A 23,326-nucleotide genomic window follows, 5' to 3' on the forward strand; every position below is an offset into this window, starting at 1 on the left:
CCCCTTAAAGCTGAGTGAACGAAGTGGTAGTGTCATTGTCAAAAGAAATCTATTGACATGGCTACTTGTCTGTCCACCCTCAGATCTTAGAAACTACCGAGGCTAGAGGGCTGCAAATTGGTATGTTGATCATCCACCCTCCAGTCATCAGACATACCGAATTGCAGCCCTCTAGCCTCAGCAGCTTCTATTTCATTTAAGGTTAAAGTTAGTCATGATCATATGTCTGGTATCTCTATAGGTGCCATCAACACAGGCCATCACCGGGTCGTGGCTGAGAGTTTCATGGGCCTTGAGTGAAAGTTTCATGTGCCGTGGCTGAGAGTTTCATACAGCATTATACGCCATACAGAAAACTCGACTGCGCCGAAGAAACTTCGGTACATTTTTTAAATTGTTTATTACTGTGCTTGGATTCGAGTCTGACTATGGAAGGAAAGTGTGTCTTCATGTAGTCTTCACCTGATATATATATATATATATCATATATATATATATATATATATATATATATATATATATATTATATATATATACATATATATATATATATATATATATTCTGTTAAAACAGGATACGTTTCAAGTATAAAAGGCCCATTAAAACACTCTGGTTTAAAGGTAAGGACTATATTTCGGTGGATTAAATTCCACCCTTCTTATCACTACTTGCTACGGGTGGAAGTTAGTCCACCGAAATATAAGTCCTTAACTTTAAACCAGAGTGTTTTAATGGGCCTTATATACTTGAAATATATATATATTTATTTATTTATATAAGTCCTTTCATAGATTGTGACCCAAGGGGTTTTAACCCGGAATTGGATCAGCACAAGCAGATTGGAGGATCACCATTAAAGAACAGAAACAAAAGAAATACTAGTCCTAGGTAACAGCCATCCGAAAACCTTTTTGAGGGGTCACTCTCTGTAGAGGAAGGATCCTCACGGGACTCCTCCTCGACTTTAAAAGCATAATCGTATAACAGACAACTCGATTCGTCTCAAGAAAATAGATTTAACGTTGCCCTCTGGTTCCTTTCCTTTCGTGACCTCAAAAGACGGATGGAAGAAGATCCACAGCAGCGTCGCGTCCATCGATCCGAGGTCCCCAACTTTTCAGTACGAGTTGACTCCAAGTCGTATGTATCGTGTCTTACAGCATTCGCGAGCTGACTCCTTTCGGCCCCAGAGCCTCGTGCTACAGCAAGCGCCACAACCGAGAGAGAGAGAGAGAGAGAGAGAGAGAGAGAGAGAGAGAGAGAGAGAGAGGAGTTAGTCTGTAGGCGTTTGCATGCGCTGCCAAGCTTCCAGGTGCGGTACAGAATAGTGGCTGCTTTCAATGTCCATGGTGACGGCACGGTGGTTTTTGGAAACATAAACTGGCCGCGGGAATCCATGGCTTTACGGTTTTAGTGCTCTCTCTCTCTCTCTCTCTCTTTCACTCTCTCTCTCTCCTTCTACGAGTAGTTCTCTATTCACGTACATATTTGTTTTGACCTCATGCGTCTGTGCTCATGTTTAGTTTTTTCTTTTTGCTATTCCTTTGAATGTCTCATGTTAGATGCGTCTATGTTGGAGTAAATATCTCTCTCTCTCTCTCTCTCTCTGTTGATTTTTTTGGATCGTATATTCTTCCAGGACTTAGTAAACTTCCCCCTTCTCTCTCTCTCTCTCTCTTTCTTCCATCGATCCGGAAGCTTAAACACCTTTGCATGTTTACTCTCCAACGCATTTTTGTTGTTTTCTTATCTTGTGCCCAGCGACCAAGAACTGCCAGGTAGGTTTTGTTTTTACGTTGCATGGAACCAGTGGTCATTCAGCAACGGGACCAACGGCTTTATACGTGACTTCCGAACCACGTCGAGAGTGAACTACTTCTATCACCAGAAATACACATCTCTGACCCCTCAATGGCATGCCAGAGAATCGAACCCGCGACCACCGAGGTGAGAAGCAAAACACCAAACCAACCACGCCTCAGACGGGACCGAGAATGACGGCCACGGGTCATTGGCCATAGACGCTGAGACGCCAGGTTCTGGTATCGAGTCAATCGATGGCCATGAATAAGTTGGGGTCGTTAGACTGAGTCACGCAAACCTTGTCTATGTAACTTAGTATCTCAGGGGAAATATATATATATATATATATATATATAGATATATATAATATATATATATATATAATATATATTATATATATATATAGTGACGATTTTTTTCTTGCCAAGGATGGGTCCCAGAAAGAGTTACCCCTCAGAATTTCGAAAAAAGTGGTTTTGGGGCATTTAAAAAAAAAAAAAGGCCTACATGCAGAGGCATTCCTGGTGGTCACCAGTCCAAATGCAAGCCAGGACCATCTTGACAAAACTTCGCGGATTCTGCAAGTAGAGAAATTTGTATATATATGTATAAATGCCGCCTTTTCTGTAACTTCTCTCACTCATTACCTACCTGAAGAGAGAGAGAGACAGCAGTCTCTGAAATATAGAAGTACTTACTTTCTATATTTTGGGCGTTTTTTTCATGGGCTCCTTTCAATAGATGGAATTCTGTTGTAACGGAACATTTTTACCAGTTATATATCTATATATAAAATATATATATAATTATATATCTATATATATAAATATATATATATATATATATATATCTATAATATATATATATATATACCTGTGTATGTGATGACATTCGACTAAATGCAGCCGAGAGAGACGGACGCACCCGGACACTTGCAATCTCCATCAGAGGGAGACTTCGCCAACTACCACACACAGGTAAATCTCGTCGAAATTTATCACACGCGATTCAGGGAGTCGCTATTTTAGCAAAAGGCGCAGCATCTCACAAAGGTTTATGTTCGCCGTAATTTCAGCGCAGCGGGAAAACGGAAATAAAAGAAAGACAAAAAAAAATTAACCAAAAAATGGAGGGATGGCAGCTCTGTTGAAGCGTGACAAGCGATGCGAAATATGGACACGCTGGCGATAAATCTAAGGGGGTCTGCGCGCCCTTTTTTTTCGTTTCCTCACACTAGCTCGGTTTATTGTTTTTTCTGTGCTTTGGGGAGGGGTTTGTGTGTTTGTAGGGGGTGGGGTGGTTGACTGGTACAGGGAATGGGAGAAAAATAAACTTATACGGGTTTCTAAGACAGCTGAGTTGGTGCTTTTGACGTAATAAAAGTCCATAGTATATACATATATGTATATATATATAGATTATATATATATATATATATATATATATATATATATATATAAATATATATATATATATATAGCTTAAATTAAAAAAATCACAGTAGATGCACGTGACTTCATTAAATGATAGGCAGGAATCCAAGCGCTTTCGTCTTTACTGAAAAAGAAGGAAACCCCATTGTGTTTAGTAAAGACGAAAGCGCATTGGATTTCTGCTCATCATTTTCCTGTGTATTCGCTATATATATATATATTTATATATATATATATATATATATATAATATATATATATATATATATATATATATATATATAATCAATTCTGCCGCTGTCTAAGGCTAAGTTACAGGAGGGTTGGCGTTCCCTGGCATCGATTTGCCGATTTATCGGAAAATCTCGAGAGAGGAATTGGAGATATTATTCGAGGGCGATTTCGACTGACCTTTCAGAGCGGCTGGACAAAGGTGGGACTTATCTCTCTCTCTCTCTCTCTCTCTCTCTCAGCTATCCTTCTTCTTCTCTCTCTCTCTCTCTCTCCTTCAAAGGCATTGAAATCCTACTGTGGAAAAGGCTCCCAGCAGAGGAAGACGTGCAAACGGAACTTCTTTAGAAGTTCAAGCGGAAATGCAATGCATTACAAACCTAATACTATATTTTAATATATTTTTTGTCTATTTCACTATTTATTAATTATTTTTCCATTTTTAATAAGTGGTACCTCTTCTTTCTGTATTTACCTTTACTTCCTCTTAATTCTTCTTGATGGACACCTTAATATTCTTTGGAGGCTTCAATTTCAAGTCAGTGGCCCCTTTGGTGGTGGGATTGTTATTATTATAATAATAATATTTTTTATTGTTATTATAATAATAATAATAATAATAATAATAATAATAATAATAATAATAATAATAATAATAATAATAATAATAATAATAATAATACCACACACATGGCTAATAGAATGCCTGAAAATATATGGGGCAGAGGAAAACACCATCAGCTTCCTCAAAAATACAATGCCCAACTGGAATACAATACCTACAAGCTCTGGAATAAGACTAGCAAAGGTTAATATCAGGAGAGGGATCTTCCAGGGCGACTCACTGTCCCCACTACTCTTCGTAGTAGCCATGATTCCCATGACAAAAGTACTACAAAAGATGGATGCCGGCTACCAACTCAAGAAAAGAGGCAACAGAATCAACCATCTGATTTTCATGGACGACATCAAGCTGTATGTAGGATTAGCAAATCAAGGAAATAGATACCCTAATCCAGACTGTAAGGATTGTATCTGGGGACATCAGGATGGAGTTTGGAATAGAAAAATGCACCTTAATCAACATACAAAAAGGGCAAAGTAACGAGGACTGAAGGGATAAAGCTACCAGATGGGAGCAACATCAAACACATAAATGAGACAGGATACAAATACCTGGGAATAATGGAAGGAGGAGATATAAAACACCAAGAGATGAAGGACACGATCAGGAAAGAATATATGCAGAGACTCAAGGCGATACTCAAGTCAAAACTCAATGGAGGAAATATGATAAAAGCCGTAAACACATGGGCAATGCCAGTAATCAGATACAGCGCAGGAATAGTGGAATGGACGAAGGCAGAACTCCGCAACATAGACCAGAAAGCTAAGAGACATATGACAATACACAAAGCACTACACCCAAGAGCAAATACGGACAGACTATACATAACACGAAAGGGAAGGAGGAAGAGGACTACTAAGCATAGAGGACTGCGTCAACATCGAGAACAGAGCACTAGGCAATATCTGAAAACCAGTGAAGACGAGTGGCTCAAGAGTGCATGGGAAGAAGGACTGATAAAAGTAGACGAAGACCCAGAAATATACAGACAGGAGAATGACAAGCAGAATAGTGGAATGGCACAACAAACCAATGCACGGACAATACATGAGACAGACTAAAGAACTGGCCAGCGATGACACATGGCAATGGTTACAGAGGGGAGAGCTCAAGAAGGAAACTGAAGGAATGATAACAGTGACACAAGATCAGGCCCTAAGAACCAGATATGTTCAAAGAACGATAGATGGAAATAACATCCCTCCCATATGTAGGAAGTGCAATACGAAAAATGAAACCATAAACCACATAGCAAGCGAATGTCCGGCACTTGCATAGAACCAGTACAAAAAGAGGCATGATTCAATGGCAAAAGCCCTCCACTGGAGCCGGTGCAAGAAACACCAGCTACCTTGCAGTAATAAGTGGTACGAGCACCAACCTGAGGGAGTGATAGAAAACGATCAGGCAAAGATCCTCTGGGACTATGGTATCAGAGCAGATAGGGTGATACGTGCAAATAGACCAGACGTGACGTTGATTGACAAAATCAAGAAGAAAGTATCACTCATTGATGTCGCAATACCATGGGACGCCAGAGTTGAAGAGAAAGAGAGGGAAAAAATGGATAAGTATCAAGACCTGAAAATAGAAATAAGAAGGATATGGGATATGCCAGTGGAAATTGTACCCATAATCATAGGAGCACTAGGCATGATCCCAAGATCCCTGAAAAGGAATCTGTAAAAACTAGAGGCTGAAGTAGCTCCAGGACTCATGCAGAAGAGTGTGATCCTAGAAACGGCGCACATAGTAAAGAAAAGTGATGGACTCCTAAGGAGGCAGGATGCAACCCGGAACCCCACACTATAAATACCACCCAGTCACATTGGAGGACTGTGATAAGCCAAAAAAATAAAAAATAATAATAATTTGGTATCACTTTCTTGTGATCTTTAAGTGGATAAATAAAGTCCACTGTAGTATATAATTATGAAGTATATTGCTAAATACAGGCAGCTTTCGCCAACTTGATCAGTCGGCCTCTTCAGCCTAAATAATGGAAAATGGAGAAACTGCTCGTTAGTCTCTCAGGCAATTCCAGAATTGCTCGAGGGTCTATTATCAACTATGGGAACGTCGTGGCACGGCAGAGCTGTTTCTGGAACAACCGAAGAACCATCTAATTCGCCAGTTTTGGAAAACCCAACAAGCAGTAAGACCAACAACCAATATGGCGACGGTCCCAGAGATTTGTTCCTAGACCATCGAGCAATTCTGGAGTTACCTGAAAGAATGAGGAGGTGTTTTCCCATTTATCAGGCTGGTGAATGTTGGCTTTATTTAGCAATATACCACATATATACTACTGTGAACTGTATTTATTCAATAATAATAATAATAATAATAATAATAATAATAATAATAATAATAATAATAATAATAATAATAATAATAATAATAATAATATTAGTAATCTTTGGAAGCTTGATTTAAAGTCAGTGGCCCCTGTAGTGGGACTGTTCCATTTGAATAGGCTTCATTTACTGAATAATAAAATAATAATAATAATAATAATAATAATAATAATACAGCAACAGAAATTATGATAATCCTCCAACGCAAGGGGGTGTCGACCCCCCTCCCCCTTTCCTAAGAAGCCTAAGACCAGTGCTCAGCCCAGTCAGATGGACAAGGATTGATTGACTGATGGATCTGAAAGTTCTCCTCCGTCCACTTCGCCAAGAACATTATTATGGCACTTCCCGATTTCTCTTTACCTTTCCTTTCTCTTCAGTCATTCCGTCTTCCTCTTTTGTCTGTTCTCTTTCTGTTTCTCAAATATATATACATATATATATTATATATAAATATATGTGTGTGTATAAATATGTGTGCGTGTGTGTGTAACTGAATCATATGCCAGCATTCTGTTGTGTCATTTTCCTTCGTGGATTTTCCCTTTATATCCCTATATATATATATATATATATATATATATATATATATATATATATATATGTATATATATACATATATGTATATATCATATGTATATATATTGATGAATTAAAGCTCAAAATGATAAACGAAAAAATATTCTCAGTGTTCCATTAGATACATTGTCATTGAAATTCAATTTTAATAATAATTCTATTAATATTATTACCAAAAATATAAAGTAAAAATCATATGAGAGCAAAACTTCCAATTCGTTCGTCATATTAATGGCAATAGTTACAAAAATGTAAACAATTCTGTTATTATTAATATTATTATTATTATTCAGTAGATGAAAACCTATCCATATGGAACAAGCCCACCAACCAAAAGGGGCCATTGATTTAATTGAAGCTTCCAAAGATTATATTATTATTATTATTGTTATTATTATTATTATTATTATTATTATTGTTATTATTATTATTATTATTATTATTATTATTAGTATATTCAAGGATAATTTAATGTGGGGTGCCAGAAATACTCTGTTTGATATTATTATTATTATTATTATTCAAGACAAGGTTAATGTTTGGTGACCAGAATAGTCTTTTTATTATTATTATTATTATTATTATTATTATTATTCTTAAAGATAAATTTAATGTGGGGTGACCAGAATACTCTGATATTTTATTATTAAAGACCAATTTAATGTGGGGGGACCACAGTACTATCTGTTTATTATTATTATTATCATTAAGAAAAATCTAAAGTGGAGTGCTCAGAATACACTCTGTTTGATATCATCCACTATAGACGGCCCATCGCTACCCTTGCATTCACAGCAAAGCAACAGAATAATATAGAAGAATGGAGCCTTTACACGTGAATAAAAGAGTACGTTGGCACCGTGCCAACGTCTCCTATGAGGTCCTCCAATAAAATTGGGGAAAGGAAATAGAGAAAGGCCACGATTTTCCTCTCACTGGATTGAAGTTTTTTTTTTCTTAATATATAATTCAAGTGAGTATATAGGGATGACTCTATGACATTACTGAAAACACACACTTCTCTTCAGTCTGCTAAGTAAAGGACAAGAAGTCGAAAGGCCTTGCAGAACTACCACCGTTTCTCACGTCTTCGTGGATTGTGTCTGCATTTAGGTACTCATCACTTTCCATATTTTCGTGATCCAATTATACACATATCTTATATATTAATATATATATATATATATATATATATATATATAATAATATATATATATATATATATAAGCTGGTATAAGTTTTTTTTTACGGTGGTTTGGACCCATGGGGAAACTGGGAGACGAAACGGGGAGTGAAAGGATCTTGATAGGACGCGATTAGTGTGTGTATGTGTGTACTACCGATGCAGCCTCTGTGCGACGAATGCCAAGATGCTTTCGTGCCGATGGGGAGCTTCTCTCTGGCGACCCCCCCACACCCCCCCGCAAACACAATTGCATTCGGGGCAAAAGAGTCCTATTTCCCATCTTTTATGAAGTTCTCGTCCCCTGCACCAAAACAACTCGGAGGGACGGCAGTAAAGACACTGTCTTTATTTCCGCCTTCTGTTTATTGGAGCGCCGACCCCCCCCCTCCCCCCCCCCCCCCCCCCCCCCCCCCCCCCCCCCCCCCCCCCCCAACACACACACACCTCACTGAGATGATCGGACTCCCTAACTTTCTATTCTTCAGCAACGACTTTCTCTCTCTACCTCTCTTCTCTCTCTCTTTTTTTTCTATTTCTTTCGAAAAGAAAGTTATCGTATCCTCTCTCCTAATGAGGCAATGTTATCATAACATTGCTTTCTTAGGAGAAAAACAATGTTATTCTAACAGGGAATTATTACAACATTGCTTCACTAGGAGAAGAGCAATGCTATTGTAACAGGCAATTATCATAACATTGCTTTATTACGAGAAAAGGTATGTTATCATAACAGCGAATTATAACAATATTGCTTCATTAGGAGAAAAGCAATGTTATCATAACAGGGAATTATAACAATATTGCTTTATAAGGAAAAAAACAATGTTATCATAGCAGCGAATTATAAATGGTTACGTCAGCCATATTTCTATAAGCAAACGACAAATGCTGTACCAATGAATACCAATATACTTAGCTATACAGATAAAAAAAAAGAAGCAAGGCGTGAAACGACCTCCAGCTTACTCGCAGATCGTGCTAAATTCTATGGTCAAGTAGAGCGCTGTTTCGTCAACGGAAATTGAAATAAATACGCTGTTTTATGAGAAATATCTGTTCTGTACTGCTTAACATAAACATTATTTAATTTAATACATTTTCGTTCTAATAAATAAATCATAAAAAATAAATAATGTTTATGTTAAACAGTACAGAACAATTATTCAAAATAAAATATAGCATTTTTATTTCCGTTGGTGAAACAACGCCCCATTTGGTCGTAGATTTTAGCACGCGACCCACAGTAAGCTGGAGGTTGCATCACGCCTTGTTTACATTAGCCTGGTCGCTAATAGTAAGTAGTTTGTTTGTTTGTATGGTGTTTTTACGTTGCATGGAACCAGTGGTTATTCAGCAACGGGACCAATGGCTTTACGTGACTTCCGAACAACGTCGAAGTAGGGCAATTCTTTTATTTAAAAAACTCTACGGCTCAATAATACCCATATTTCAACCCTTACATGTCGCCTGTAGATTAGTAAACAAATCTAATTATGCTCTAAATGTGTTTAGATCCACACAAAAGATGGTTGAGACACTGCACCAGTTATATATATTATATATATATATATATATATATATATATATATGAGTGGCTCTACACTGGTCAGTGGACATCCGCAGATGTTCTTCGATATATAATCTATATATCTTTATTGGATCATTCGTCAATAGATTATTATAATATAAAATCTTAGCATAATTTTGCTTTCCAAACGCTCAAACGTCGGTTTACCTGCGAGGTGCTATAGTAGATTCACATCAACCGTGCATCTGATGTCTAGGCCAGTCCCTTACGACGCTCCTGATTGCCTGTTGATAAGCCAATCACAGGGCTGGAAACTCACAGTCTTTCGAGAGAGTTCTCATAGGCAGGATGTATGATCCACCTCTCCTGAGGGATTCGTCTTTCAAAAGAATCCTTCAGGAGAGATGGAACATACACCCTGCCTATGTGAAATCTCTCGAGAGACTGTGAGAGTTTCCAGCCCTGTGGAATAGGCTTTCAACAGCCAATCAGGAGCGTCGTAAGGGACTGACCTAGATATCAGATGCACGGTTGATGTGAATCTACTATAGCCCCACGACAAATTATGTTAATAAACTATGTTATATTAGTCCAGTAAGTGTTGCATTCTTGGGCTAACCTCGAATCTGCACACTCATGATAACTGTAATTAAAAATTCATAGCTCTGCTCAAGAATACATTCGTACTAACGTAAAAGGAACGAGATTGCTCTTAGCATCCATGCCAATCCTATGGTAAGAGCAGCTGTAAAAGTATTATATGAGAATGCACTATTTCCTATGGGAAGAGTAACTATAAGTATTCCAAGTTCTTCAGTTAAGTATTTTTGTTTGTTTGTTTGGTGTTTGTACGTGGCATGGTGCCAGTGGTTATTCAACAACGGGACCAACGGCTTTACGTGACTTCCGAACCACGTCGAGAGTGAACTTCTATCACCAGAAATACACATCTCTCACTCCTCAATGGAATGGCCGAGAACCGAACTCGCGGCCACCGTTAACTGCAAGGCAGTTGTTCGTGTAATCAATCTGGGTTGAAAAGTACTTGGGGTATAAGTGGGTCGTATAAAAGAACCAGTTTTCTTGGTTACTGTGAACCAATATCCATTCTTTAAGAGGGACTAACAATTCTACCACCAGTTACGGTTCTCAAGTGATTGGAATGGAATCCATTCATGGATTAGTGATTATTTTATATTTATGTTTCCATTAAGTTTTAATCTATTGAGTGATTTTTATTTTATGTTACTGTGTTCATTTTTATGTATTTTCTTGAATTCTTGAATAAACTGCAAAGCGTTATTACTGAAAGTCCTTCGGTGTCATTCTTTCAGTTAACCTGGTGACTGATAATATAGTGTCTGTGACACTCTGCCTCTCTCTCAGTGTGACATAGTGTAGACTGGAGGACATCCCTTAGAGTTCTCTCCAAAGAGAGAGTTAAATCAAAGTAAAAAAATAAAAAACTTTATTTCCATTTTACAATGGTTTTTCTACATAGTTAAAAATGTATACATGATGAGTTAAAAATATACACAATAAATGAGAATACAAAATGGTTCAATTACTGACAAGACTTCTTAGAACCAGAACTTAAAATCTTCAGAGCCTAAAATCTAAAAAATCTGAATACAGAGGTATTACCTTTACAATGGGTAAACGCACATCTACAACACTGGATGATCTAAGTATGAAAACAAATCCAAGTAAAAGCAAAAACGATGTGAAAGCTTAAAAGGCATTACAACTTAATATAATGACCTGACACCAAACTAACCTTATCATTAGTATATAACTGAGATCATCATAAATTAAGAGAGAGAGAGAGAGAGAGAGAGAGAACTAAAACAGATGCGTTGTGGTAAGTTAATTATTGTGGAGCAAATCAGTTCTTGTTTCAGAAACTGATATAATTCATATAGACACAAGGGTCAGGCGGAGGTGAAGTCTTGTGCAACTGAGATTGAACGATGGATTTTATTATCATTATTCAGAAGATGAAACCCACCACCAAAGGGGCCACTGACTTGACATTGAAGCTGCCAAAGAAAATTAAGGTGTTCATCAGGAAGAAGTAAGAGGAAGTAAAGGGAAATACGGAAAGAACAGACCCCACTTACTGCGACATAATCCTTTTTGTATCGTCCAGATTCTCAGACTCAACGTGATGTTCCAAGTAGTGTTATACTTTTTTTTCTAATGTCATACATGTCGAAAAGTTTGTGAATTCACAGCACGCCCTATTTTCCTTATGGTTATATAAATATAATCCCTTTTATGCACTGGTATAATTCGTAATCTGTGTGATTTGAACTGATTTTCTTTTTTTTACGCTGCTAAGTTCAAAGTGCGGTGTGATAAAGTTAGCTGTGGCCATCAATGAGAGCACTTTACATGCTCCTCGGACTGGTCAACATAACTACGTCTGCTGCATTATGACAGGAGTCATAATAAGCTCAACAGTCATAACAACATTTTCAGCGTAGGAATATGAATTAAAACAAGTTTTCTTTGAATGTTGAAGCTTTCGACTGTGTTTAAGCTGCCTGTATGTTGCAAAATGATTTATAGGCCTAAAAGAATAATCTAAGCCTTATGAGATCTAATGTTACTAATGTTTCTATTTGTAGAGATTACCTGTTCTTTGAGGAATAAAAGACGATGATTTTGATTATGTGGAGAAGATGACTATGAATCGAAATATCATAAGTATAAATATCAAGGAGTACTGGAACACTTATTTTTCAACTGGTTTAAAACATTATTTTCTTAAAAGTCCTCCTCGCTTTTGGTGTATAATTTATTCTTTCATAAGGTAATTTGAAGAACAATTGATAACCTCATTTGCTTTCTGGCCAGAAATTGTTAATAGAGAGATGTGACTGTTAATTGTAAACTAAAGAAATCTAACACCTAGGCCTAGGAACAATGTCTTGGCTTTGAAAAATGAATAACTGTATAGGCGAATATTTGCTAGTACGCCATAATTTTTTTTAAATATTTAAGAATTATAAGAATTAATTATGTATGAAGATCTAAATATTCCTCTATCACATATAAAGTAAGTGCTTTCAAGATAATTTCACTGTCGCTACTCAGTATATACCTATTTATGTTACACCGTGGTTGTTGTTGCACCGACACTAATGACAGATACGTCACACATGCTCCCCTCCAGGGTTGCCGCGAAGTCCGCACATCATCGAGAAACTAGCTCCGCACCGGGAGTTGTAGTGTTAATTGCCAAACAATGGGTCATTTTACTACACTAACTAGACTAAACTAGTCACGCCCTGCTTACATTTTATTTATTAACGTGCCAGTATATGAGTTGGGTTTTACTAAGTAAACCTTTTTAGAGTTATAGTTTCCCCTTTCCGAAATTCAGTTGCTTCATATCTTCTGAAACATTACGTAACTTTAATGATGGTCAAATTTAGAATCCACGGTCCAGATATAACAGGTCAGCCAGACAGTTCCCCAACAAATTTTAAGCCTCTTCTGCGCACCCTACGTCATCTGAGGGAGCGTGGTGGTGAGAACCATTAAGACCGTAGGTTTAACATACCGTCAAGAGACCTTTATTTATTTATTTATTTATTTATTATTTTTAGAAGAGAATGTTTTTTTGAAAATATGATCTTTCAAGTGTCAAAAGAATGTAAATAAAACAACATTTACCTTTTGAAAATATTTGATCAAGGTACCGAAATTCAGTTGCATCATATCTTCTGAAACATTACGTAACTTTCATGATCGTCAAATTTTAGAATCGAACGAGACACGCGGACAGTGTTCAGACTTGAAGCTGATTTATTACATTCGTATATATATATATATATATATATATATATATATATATATATATATATATTATATAATGTGTGTGTGTGTATAATTACTGTTTTATAGTTCTGAATGTTATATATGATTTGATGCGTAAATTAGGCCACGAAGTGAACACAGGCAAGTCAATTTATTCATAAAGTTTTCAGCTAAAGTGGGAAGTTTAAAAAAAACTGCACTGAAATGTATTTCTTTACTAAAAACAAAAACGGTTGCTTTTCATTCATTACTTTGCGTTCCCCTTCCCCCAGAGTCATTTCTTTGCGTTCCCCACGAGAGTAAGTTTGACAAACTATATAAATCCTTCGATATTCATAAGTAGTTTATTCCTTCTTTTCTTTTTTAAGCCACATTTATCACTTTAGGTAACATGCTGTATGTTAAATCAAAACGTTTGCTGAAGTAATAATAATAATAAACAACCTAATATATAACATAGGTCTAGGCTTAAAATCAATGCCATAAGCATTGTAAACAGACAAAAACGATATGAAACATGTAGGTCTATATGCCCCCTTTATGATACGAATATTTTGAAATAAGATATTTCCCAAGAGAATGGACAGCATATTATGCATGATTTTATGGTATATATGTGGCAATCCCAAGCCAAACGAATGCCCTATTTGGGGCTATGAGTTTCAAAAAATTGGAAAAGAGCACATCATAATTGGACCTTTTTTTTTATCAATAAGCTACATTAATATAAAGAACATCCACGATTATAATACACCACTTCATAGCATACTGATATCAAAACTTATTCGGTTTATAATTGCAGTTGAATCACTTCAACCTAATGTAACATGCCTAATATCATATTTGCAGTTGTTTTCTAAATAAATAAATAAATAAATAAAACTCATTGAAACATGACAGTTTACAATAATGTAAGTCAGTCTTCACCCTAAGATTAATTCCCAAATTAACCAAATTTTACTAACATTATAATATATATATATATATATATATATATATATATATATTATATATATATATATATATATATATATATATATATATATATATATATATATATTACAAAGGCAAATTGAAGATAGCTGGACCTAAAGAATGAATGCATTGTAAGACATCACGTTTGGGTTACGTTATCTGCTGTTGTCAAAATCGGTTCTTGACAATCGCATGATCGTACCTATATGATATTGGCGCATGAACACTCGAGACTTGTGAAAATGGTTAATTTTTCAAAAAATATAGTATTCTCAGAAAATATGATATAATTTCAATCATTTTTTTAATGGAAAAAAGTTTAAAAGCATAAATATATATATATGCGGACCTACAGCGCCGCATACATAAGGAGTGCAGTCCGCAGCTCTGCATTCAATGACTCCCCCTCGAATCTTCTCCGCACTTTTGGTCGTTTCTCCGCGCTTTGGCAACACTGCTCCCCTCACACGTTGATATCGGTGGGCGCATTCTACTTTTGTATATACATATTTACATTTTTTTCAGCATTGACGTGTAAAAGCAATCAAATAGGACCATTTCAAATTTTATGTTGGCTTTGGAAGCATTATTAATGTTATGACAATTTTTTATTTATTTATCTATTTATATTTTATTTGACCTGATGCTTGATGACGACTTCATTTTGGCCAAATGCTTCAGCGTTGTGAGAACGAAAGTTTTGAAAATGTTTCGAAAGTTTTTTTTATGAAATTTGCTACTACACGTCACATTTTCTTACAGTTTTGAAATATATGACAGATTTCACTCTTATGAAACATATTATGTCCATATTGTATGCAATAATCGTGTTTCCGCATTGAAATAATAGATAAATATGGAGCATACTAGGTTGCCAGTTAGTGAATTTTGAACGAAATCCTATGGAGTCATGTCGCGTGAGATTTGAGCATCACTGTGCATTAAGAGATAAAAATGTATTAAAATGGAAGGAGAATAGTAATAGGGTAGTAATGCATTGCATAAACAGACCATGAATAATAAGAAACACAAATGACGGACATATCAACGATGCCTTAGGAAACCGAGCAAGGCATGATCCGACCTCCAGCGCACTTTGGGCACACGCTAAAATCTACGGTCATATAGCGTGTTGTTTCACCAACGAAAATTAAAATAAATATGCTATATATTTTATTAGAAATAATTTTTCTATACATTTTCATTTTCACATTATTAATTTTTGTTTATTTTTATATTTTCATTCTAATAAATAAATCACAAATATCATATCCTAAAATTCCTGCATCTTTAACTCAAGGCGAAACATCTTTCTCAGACCTTTTTAGGCTCTTTCATAGACCTTTCCTACCCGGTCCACCCCCCCCCCCCCCCCGCCCCCCCCCCCCCCAACAACAACAGCAAGAACACTTACAACAACAGCAACAAACTTGGAGGCTTACCCCCCGAGTTAGCAAAAAAGTAGCAAACTGTTTAACAAAGACAGAAAGGTATATGTCTGCTCAAAAGTGAAGCGTCCTTGTATTGTGAACAACCTGGACTGACCAACTGTGAGATCTAACTGGAAATCACCATCAGCTAACGAGTACTGGTAGGATTATGTCTTTACATTTCCCTATTGCAATATAAGGCTGTTTTGTTTTTTCAAAGGGGTGATTTAAAAAAAAAATTAAGGGATTATCTACCGAGACAAATGACCTATAGTAGATTCACATCAACCGTGCATTTGATGTCTAGGCCAGTCCCTTATGAAGCTCCTGATTGGCTGTTGATAAGCGAATCCCAGGGCTGGAAACTCTCACAGTCCCTCGAGAGAGTTCACATAGGCAGGATGTAGTATGTTTCACCTCTCCTGAGAGATACTTTTAAAAAGATGTATCCCTCAGGAGAGGTGGAACACAGACCCTACCCATGTGAACTCTCGAGAGAGACTGAAAGTTTCTTGTGATTGGCTTATCAACAGCCAATCAGGAGCTTCATAAGGGACTGGCCTAGACATCAGACGCACGGTTGATGTGAATCTACTATAGTGCCATATGGCCAAGCTATGAAATTCCTTTGTATATATAAGCAAACATTTTAGGCTAAGGTCGTTTGTAGTTTGTGGTTAGTCATTTTTAGTTTTCTGTATAAGAAAACTACTGAGATGGCTATATTTGTCTGTCCACCCGCACTTTTTCTTTCCGCCCTCAGATCTTGAAAACCAATGAGGCTAGAGGGCTTCAAATTGGTATGGAAATCATCCACCCTCCAGTCATCAAACGTACCAAATTGCAGCTATCTAGCCTCAGAAGTTTTTATTTCATTTAAGGTTAAAGTCAGCCATGATAATGCATCCGGCACTGCTAAGCTTTATTTGTGTGGTTTTTCCTGAAGTTTCTTCATCACAAATTTCTTTTGTTCGCAGAGTTTCTTCAACAAACTTAGCAAGAAGAAATCCAGCTCTAAGAAAACGCCGAAAGTTGACGAAAGGTGAGTTTTGGTCGCAGTTTTTAAAAAATATACATTACAACTTAGAAAAAAAATTAGAAAATAAAAAATAAAAATTTTCATGCTTTAAGAGGTACTCCAGTGCTGAATATATCGAGCTTTCCAAAATCAGTTACGACTTTTTTTTTTTTTTAGATAACTATCAGAATTCATCAAAGGAATGCCCAGTGCTCTGACTTAATGATATGTTGATAGCAATCAGCAGGATAACTCACATATTCATATCTTCATTTTGAGGGCGTATTATCTTGAGTACTTTCTTTATTGCTCTATATATTATCCTTCGGTTAATATATCCGAAAATTTATTAATTCCGAGGTAGAGCGATTGGATATTAAAGGACAGTTTTTTTTTTTTTGTAGCTTAATGCATGTATATATGAATCACGGTGATGTGATAAAAATCCAATATATATATATATATATATATATATATATATATATATATATATATATATATATATATATATATATATATAAATATGAACTTGAACTGAAACTTTCACCTCATCCTGACCAAGAGGGTGCACAAACCTGAGCACTTTTGTTGGTTTCAAAACCAGATGAATTTAGTGAGACTTTACTGCTAAAGAAGGAACAATATTAAACTCATGCCCAATAATTCTCCTATTTAGGCCCAAGTTACACTCATTTAACAAAAAAGCCTCAAGACTAATCACCAAAATGTTCAAGTAGAAAAAACAGCAGGACTGTAAGTATCCAGTGCCAATATCACTGAAGCCAAGGTTCCCATTCAAATCCATCAGCCAGTCAGAAGCCAGATGCTAGTTGCAATATCAGCAATAGATTTCTACTGTCAGCTTTGCAACTACAGACTATATTGGACACTACTTTGGCTTGTTCTCTACGCGTCGCCTGCTCCCATGTGCTACTACTAAACATGCAGAAAGCTCCTTGTGAAGACTTGTATTATATACCCTTTTCTATATTGTGTAGTCGACTAATTATACTAATAAATGATATCTCTGCGCAGCCGTCTACTTTACATTTACCATGCGGTGTTTAGTACTAACAACTCAAGAGTAGGAGACGCGTAGATAACAAGCCATAGTAGCACCGTACAATGTTTCGTTCTACGCTTCCCGTCCATTACAGGGACGCCGGGAATGAAAATGAAACGCCACAACTGTCCAGGTCGCAGGAATCCCTCCAGTACGCCTCCGCTGGCTACGTTGAAGTGACACCCCCGTCGAACTCCCCTAGGCCCCGAGTCAGGGCCCATTCGGGTGAATCGCCTTACTCGTCGCCTTACCACGAACGGTAGGTTTCTAGGGCGAGTTACAGAGGGATTAATGAAACAGCAAGATATCGTATCTTACGCTTATTGATTGTTCGGTTGTTGCGCTGCTGATGGGGTTGCGTGAAGGCGTGAGGAGCCGAGATGATGAAGAGAGAATTGAAACGTTTAGAGGAGAGGTTTCGGATCTTTCCTAGATAGTGACCCCAAAGGGTTTTAACATGGTATGTATCCACCTCTGTCATGTTTAGTACAAGCCCATAGGGTTTTTTTTTTTTAAACCCAGTATGTATCACCTCTGCGTCGTGTTTAGTACAACCCTAAAGGCTTTTTTTGTTTAAAACCCGATATGTATCCACTTCTGCGTCGTGTTTAGTACAAACCCATAGGTTCTTTTTTCTAAAAACTCGGTATGTATCCACCTCTGCGTCGTGTTTAGTACAAGCCAATAGGTTTTTTTTTTTAAACTGGTATGCATCCACTTTTACGTCGTGTTTAGTACAAGCCCATAGGTTCTTTTTTAACACCCGGTATGTATCCACCTCTGCGTCGTGTTTAGTACAAGCCCATTGGTTCTTTTTTAAACTCGGTATGTATCCACCTCTGTGTGCTGTTTAGTACAACCCCATAGGGTTTTTTTAAAACCCGGTATGTATCCACATCTGCGTCATGTTTAGTACAAGCCCATAGTTTTTTTTAAAACCCGGTATGTATCCACATCTGCGTCATGTTTAGTACAAGCCCATAGAGTTTTTTTTTAAACCCGGTATGTATCAACCTCTGCGTCATGTTTAGTACAAGCCCATAGAGTTTTTTTTTAAACCCGGTATGTATCCACGTCTGCGTCATGTTTAGTACAAGCCCATAGGGTTTTTTTTAAAAACCCGGTATGTATCACCTCTGCGTCGTGTTTAGTACAAACCTAAAGGCTTTTTTTTGTTTAAAACCCGATATGTATCCACTTCTGCATCGTGTTTAGTACAAACCCATAGGTTCTTTTTTCTAAAAACTCGGTATGTATCCACCTCTGCATCGTGTTTAGTACAAGCCAATAGGTTTTTTTTTTTAAACTGGTATGCATCCACTTCTACGTCGTGTTTAGTACAAGCCCATAGGTTCTTTTTTAACACCCGGTATGTATCCACCTCTGCGTCGTGTTTAGTACAAGCCCATTGGTTCTTTTTAAAACTCGGTATGTATCCACCTCTGTGTGCTGTTTAGTACAACCCCATAAGGTTTTTTTTAAAACCCGGTATGTATCCACATCTGCGTCATGCTTAGTACAAGCCCATAGAGTTTTTTTAAAACCCGATATGTATCCACATCTGCGTCATGTTTAGTACAAGCCCATAGAGTTTTTTTTTTAAACCCGGTATGTATCAACCTCTGCGTCATGTTTAGTACAAGCCAATAGAGTTTTTTTTAAAACCCGGTATGTATCCACATCTGCGTCATGTTTAGTACAAGCCCATAGGGTTTTTTTTTTAAACCCGGTATGTATCACCTCTGCGTCGTGTTTAGTACAAGCCTAAAGGCTTTTTTTATTTAAAACCCAATATGTATCCACTTCTGCATCGTGTTTAGTACAAACCCATAGGTTCTTTTTTCTAAAAACTCGGTATGTATCCACCTCTGCGTCGTGTTTAGTACAAGCCAATAGGTTTTTTTTTTTAACTGGTATGCATCCACTTCTAAGTCGTGTTTAGTACAAGCCCATAGGTTCTTTTTTAACACCCGGTATGTATCCACCTCTGCGTCGTGTTTAGTACAAGCCATAGGTAACTGGTATGCATCCACTTCTAAGTCGTGTTTAGTACAAGCCCATAGGTTCTTTTTTAACACCCGGTATGTATCCACCTCTGCGTCGTGTTTAGTACAAGCCCATTGGTTCTTTTTTAAACTCGGTATGTATCCACCTCTGTGTGCTGTTCAGTACAACCCCATAGGGCTTTTTTTAAAACCCGGTATGTATCCACATCTGCGTCATGTTTAGTACAAGCCCATAGAGTTTTTTTTTAAACCCGGTATGTATCCACATCTGCGTCATGTTTAGTACAAGCCCATAGAGTTTTTTTTTTTAAACCCGGTATGTATCAACCTCTGCAGTACAAGTCCATAGGTTCTTTTTCAAAACCCGGTATGTATCCACCTCTGCGTGTTGTTTAGTACAAGCCCGTTGTAGATTACAATAAAAACATAAACAAAAGACTGCAAATCTCATAAAGATAATGACCCCAAGAGATATTAGTCCTGGGTAACGACCCCTGAAAATCCTTGGGTATCACTGTCTAGGAAAGATCAGAGGTTTCATCCCTTACACAGGGTTAATGACTGCAATCCGTTTTCTTTGTTAATCGTATATTTCTTCATTTGAAGGTCCAGAATCCATGGTATCAATGACGACGGACGTAGGAGAGAGAACACTCTGAAGATCTGGATAATGGAGGTCAAAGGAGTCCCAAGCAAAAAAAGGTAAAAAAAAGGAGATATGCAAATAAATAAATATTTTATACTGTTCATTTTTAAGCCCAGCTCAGTTTTATCTGTCATCCAAATGCCGTAATTAGTTTACGGCTTGACGCGGTGGTGACAACAGACCAATATAGGCATATTTCGTTCGTCTTTAGCTGACACAAGTAGGGAATTCTGTTGCAGGTACTTAGTAGACATATGTGGGTCGTAGTTAGGATGATAGTGGACGCGAGGGCTGAATACTGGAAGGCTGACACCTTCTGAAGTCATCCCTCTTATGAGAAAGGCATGCATATGCATACACACACACAAATTCTTATCCCCTTATAGGACAAGCTTTAGGTGCTCAAGGCGGCACCTTCCCTGACTCTGGTATCAAGTGAAACCAGGCAATTCAATGATCAATTCAAATATGTCTGCCTTAAGCCCCACAACACAATATTTACTAGAATACTATAACTCATAATTATTAGTCTGTCTGTCTGTTTGTCTCTGTCTCAGTAATTTTTCCAGTTTTCAAACTCCAAGTCACAATCACTGTAGAACATTCTATGCTTACTAATTCCTTTCTGTCAAGAAACTTGACATTTGTGGAGCTACTTAGTAATCGTGAATCTACCAAGGACTTTTCATGACACTGCTAGGTTTTCGCTTTTAGTTTTTTGTAGAAGAGAACTGTTAGAGAGGTGGCTATTTGTTTGTCTGTCCGCACTTTCTCTGCCCGCCCTCAGATCTTAAAAACTGCTGAGGCTAGAGGGCTGCAAATTGGTATGCTGATCATCCACCATGCAATCATCAAACATACCAAATTGCAGCCTCCTATTCTCCATAGTCTTTCTTGATTTAAGGTTAAAGTTAGCCATGATCGTACATCTGCAACAACACAGGCCACCACCGGGCCGTGGCTGAGTTTCATATAGCACTATACACTACGAAATGGCTTACTCCTTGGATAACAGGAAAAAATGTGTTCAATGAAAAAAAGGAAAAGTGTTAAAGCTAACAGGAATAAAAAAAAATAAGAAGAAATGAAGATGGATGAAAACGTACAATGGCCAAAGTTATTTACTCACAACAAACAGAAAGTTCTCCACACAATGTTTCAGTAATTAACCACAGAGACGTTATGATAAGGAGTCCGGGTCATTTATACTATTCAGTTAACTAACAAGGTGTGATCCGACCTTCAGCTTACTCGGGGCACATGCTAAAATCTATGGTCAAATGGCGTGTTGTTTCACCAACGAAAATTAAAAGGAAAACGCCATATTTTATTAGAAATAATTGTTCTGTACTGTTCAACATGCACATTATTTATTTTTTTACATTTTCATTCTATTAAATAAATCATAAATATCCTATCCTAAAGTTCCTGTATCTTTAACTCAACGTGGAACACCATTTTCAGACCTTTTTAGGCTTTTTCATAGGGCTTTCTTAACCCGCCCCCCACCCCCCATGCAACAATGACAACAACAACAACAACAATAAAAAAAAGTAGTTTGTAGATTAACTTCCTGAGTACTCTCTGCTTGAGAAGTGCTTTCAAGTTGAAGGAACACAATGAAAACTTCTTATAAAAAAAAGAACTTATTATAAAACAGGAAACCTCACGATCATGTTATTGCATCCAGAAAAACGGACCTTTCACTGAGATCTTTGCACGGGTAATGAGTCAACTTCAGTGGAACCATGAAGAGCAAAATCTGTCTCAACGCAGCAATAGATTTACTACTTGAAATTTTAATACTATAGTAGGTTCACATCATCCATGCATTTGATGTCTAGGCCAGTCCCTTACGACGCACCTGATTGGCTGTTGATAAGCCAATCACGGGGCTGGAAACTCTCAGACTTTCTCGAGAGTTCACATAATATCCTTCAGGAGAGGTGGAACACAGATCCTACCCATGTGAACTCTCGAGGGAGACAGACAGTTTCCAGCCCTGTGATTGGCTTATCAATAGCCAATCAGGAGCGTCGTAAGGGACTGGCCTAGACATCAAATGCACAGTTGATGTGAATCTACAATAGTCGTACTCGTCTAGCGTGTCCGGAATTTCAACAAAAGTTGAAGCTCCGTCTTGCAATGAGTCGCCTCAAACACATCCATTAATCTGAGCATGACACAAAAATATACCTCTTCTAACCCACACAAAGACGAAACTTAATTTTGGGACGTAAAAATGTCTTGCAATTACAGCCTTGTGCTGGATCTAAGAGAAATGCTAATCTTTGATACAACTGTGCGAAAGCAAATGAGAATTATTGTATTCAGTCATAAGATAGTGAGTTGCATCAACGCTAAGAGTAATTACTTTAAAGTTTCTCCAGAACAGAATTTACTTCCCTCAGGTTGAAATGTATGTTCCACTAACCTTTCATTTTACTCCTCCTTTGATGAACAAATTACTTTCTCTCCCTTTACGCTTTTTTTCTTTGCCTTGCCCTCTAACTATGTTAGTTCAGGTACTTAACTTTTTGCTTACTCTGGAAGTAAGCATACAAACTACTTTTTGTTGTTCTTTTTGGGGGGTAAGAAGTCCCATGGAAAAGCCTAAA

The 23,326-nt window shown here is 37.2% G+C and overlaps 1 protein-coding gene across 1 annotated transcript in view; it reads left to right on the top strand.

The window, feature by feature from the left end:
- The window catches only part of LOC135204841 (ras GTPase-activating protein raskol-like), a gene marked incomplete at its 3' end in the record, with an annotated part of 167,669 nt that overhangs the window by 123,879 nt on the left and 20,464 nt on the right, over positions 1–23,326 (top strand). Inside the window, 3 exon segments of the mRNA XM_064235049.1 lie at positions 16,953–17,017; positions 18,151–18,315; positions 20,669–20,764. Of these exon segments, the coding sequence (XP_064091119.1) occupies positions 16,953–17,017; positions 18,151–18,315; positions 20,669–20,764 (326 nt within the window).

The sequence above is a fragment of the Macrobrachium nipponense genome, chromosome 47, assembly GCF_015104395.2.
Source record: "Macrobrachium nipponense isolate FS-2020 chromosome 47, ASM1510439v2, whole genome shotgun sequence".
In the NCBI taxonomy this organism is placed as follows: Eukaryota; Metazoa; Arthropoda; class Malacostraca; order Decapoda; family Palaemonidae; genus Macrobrachium; species Macrobrachium nipponense.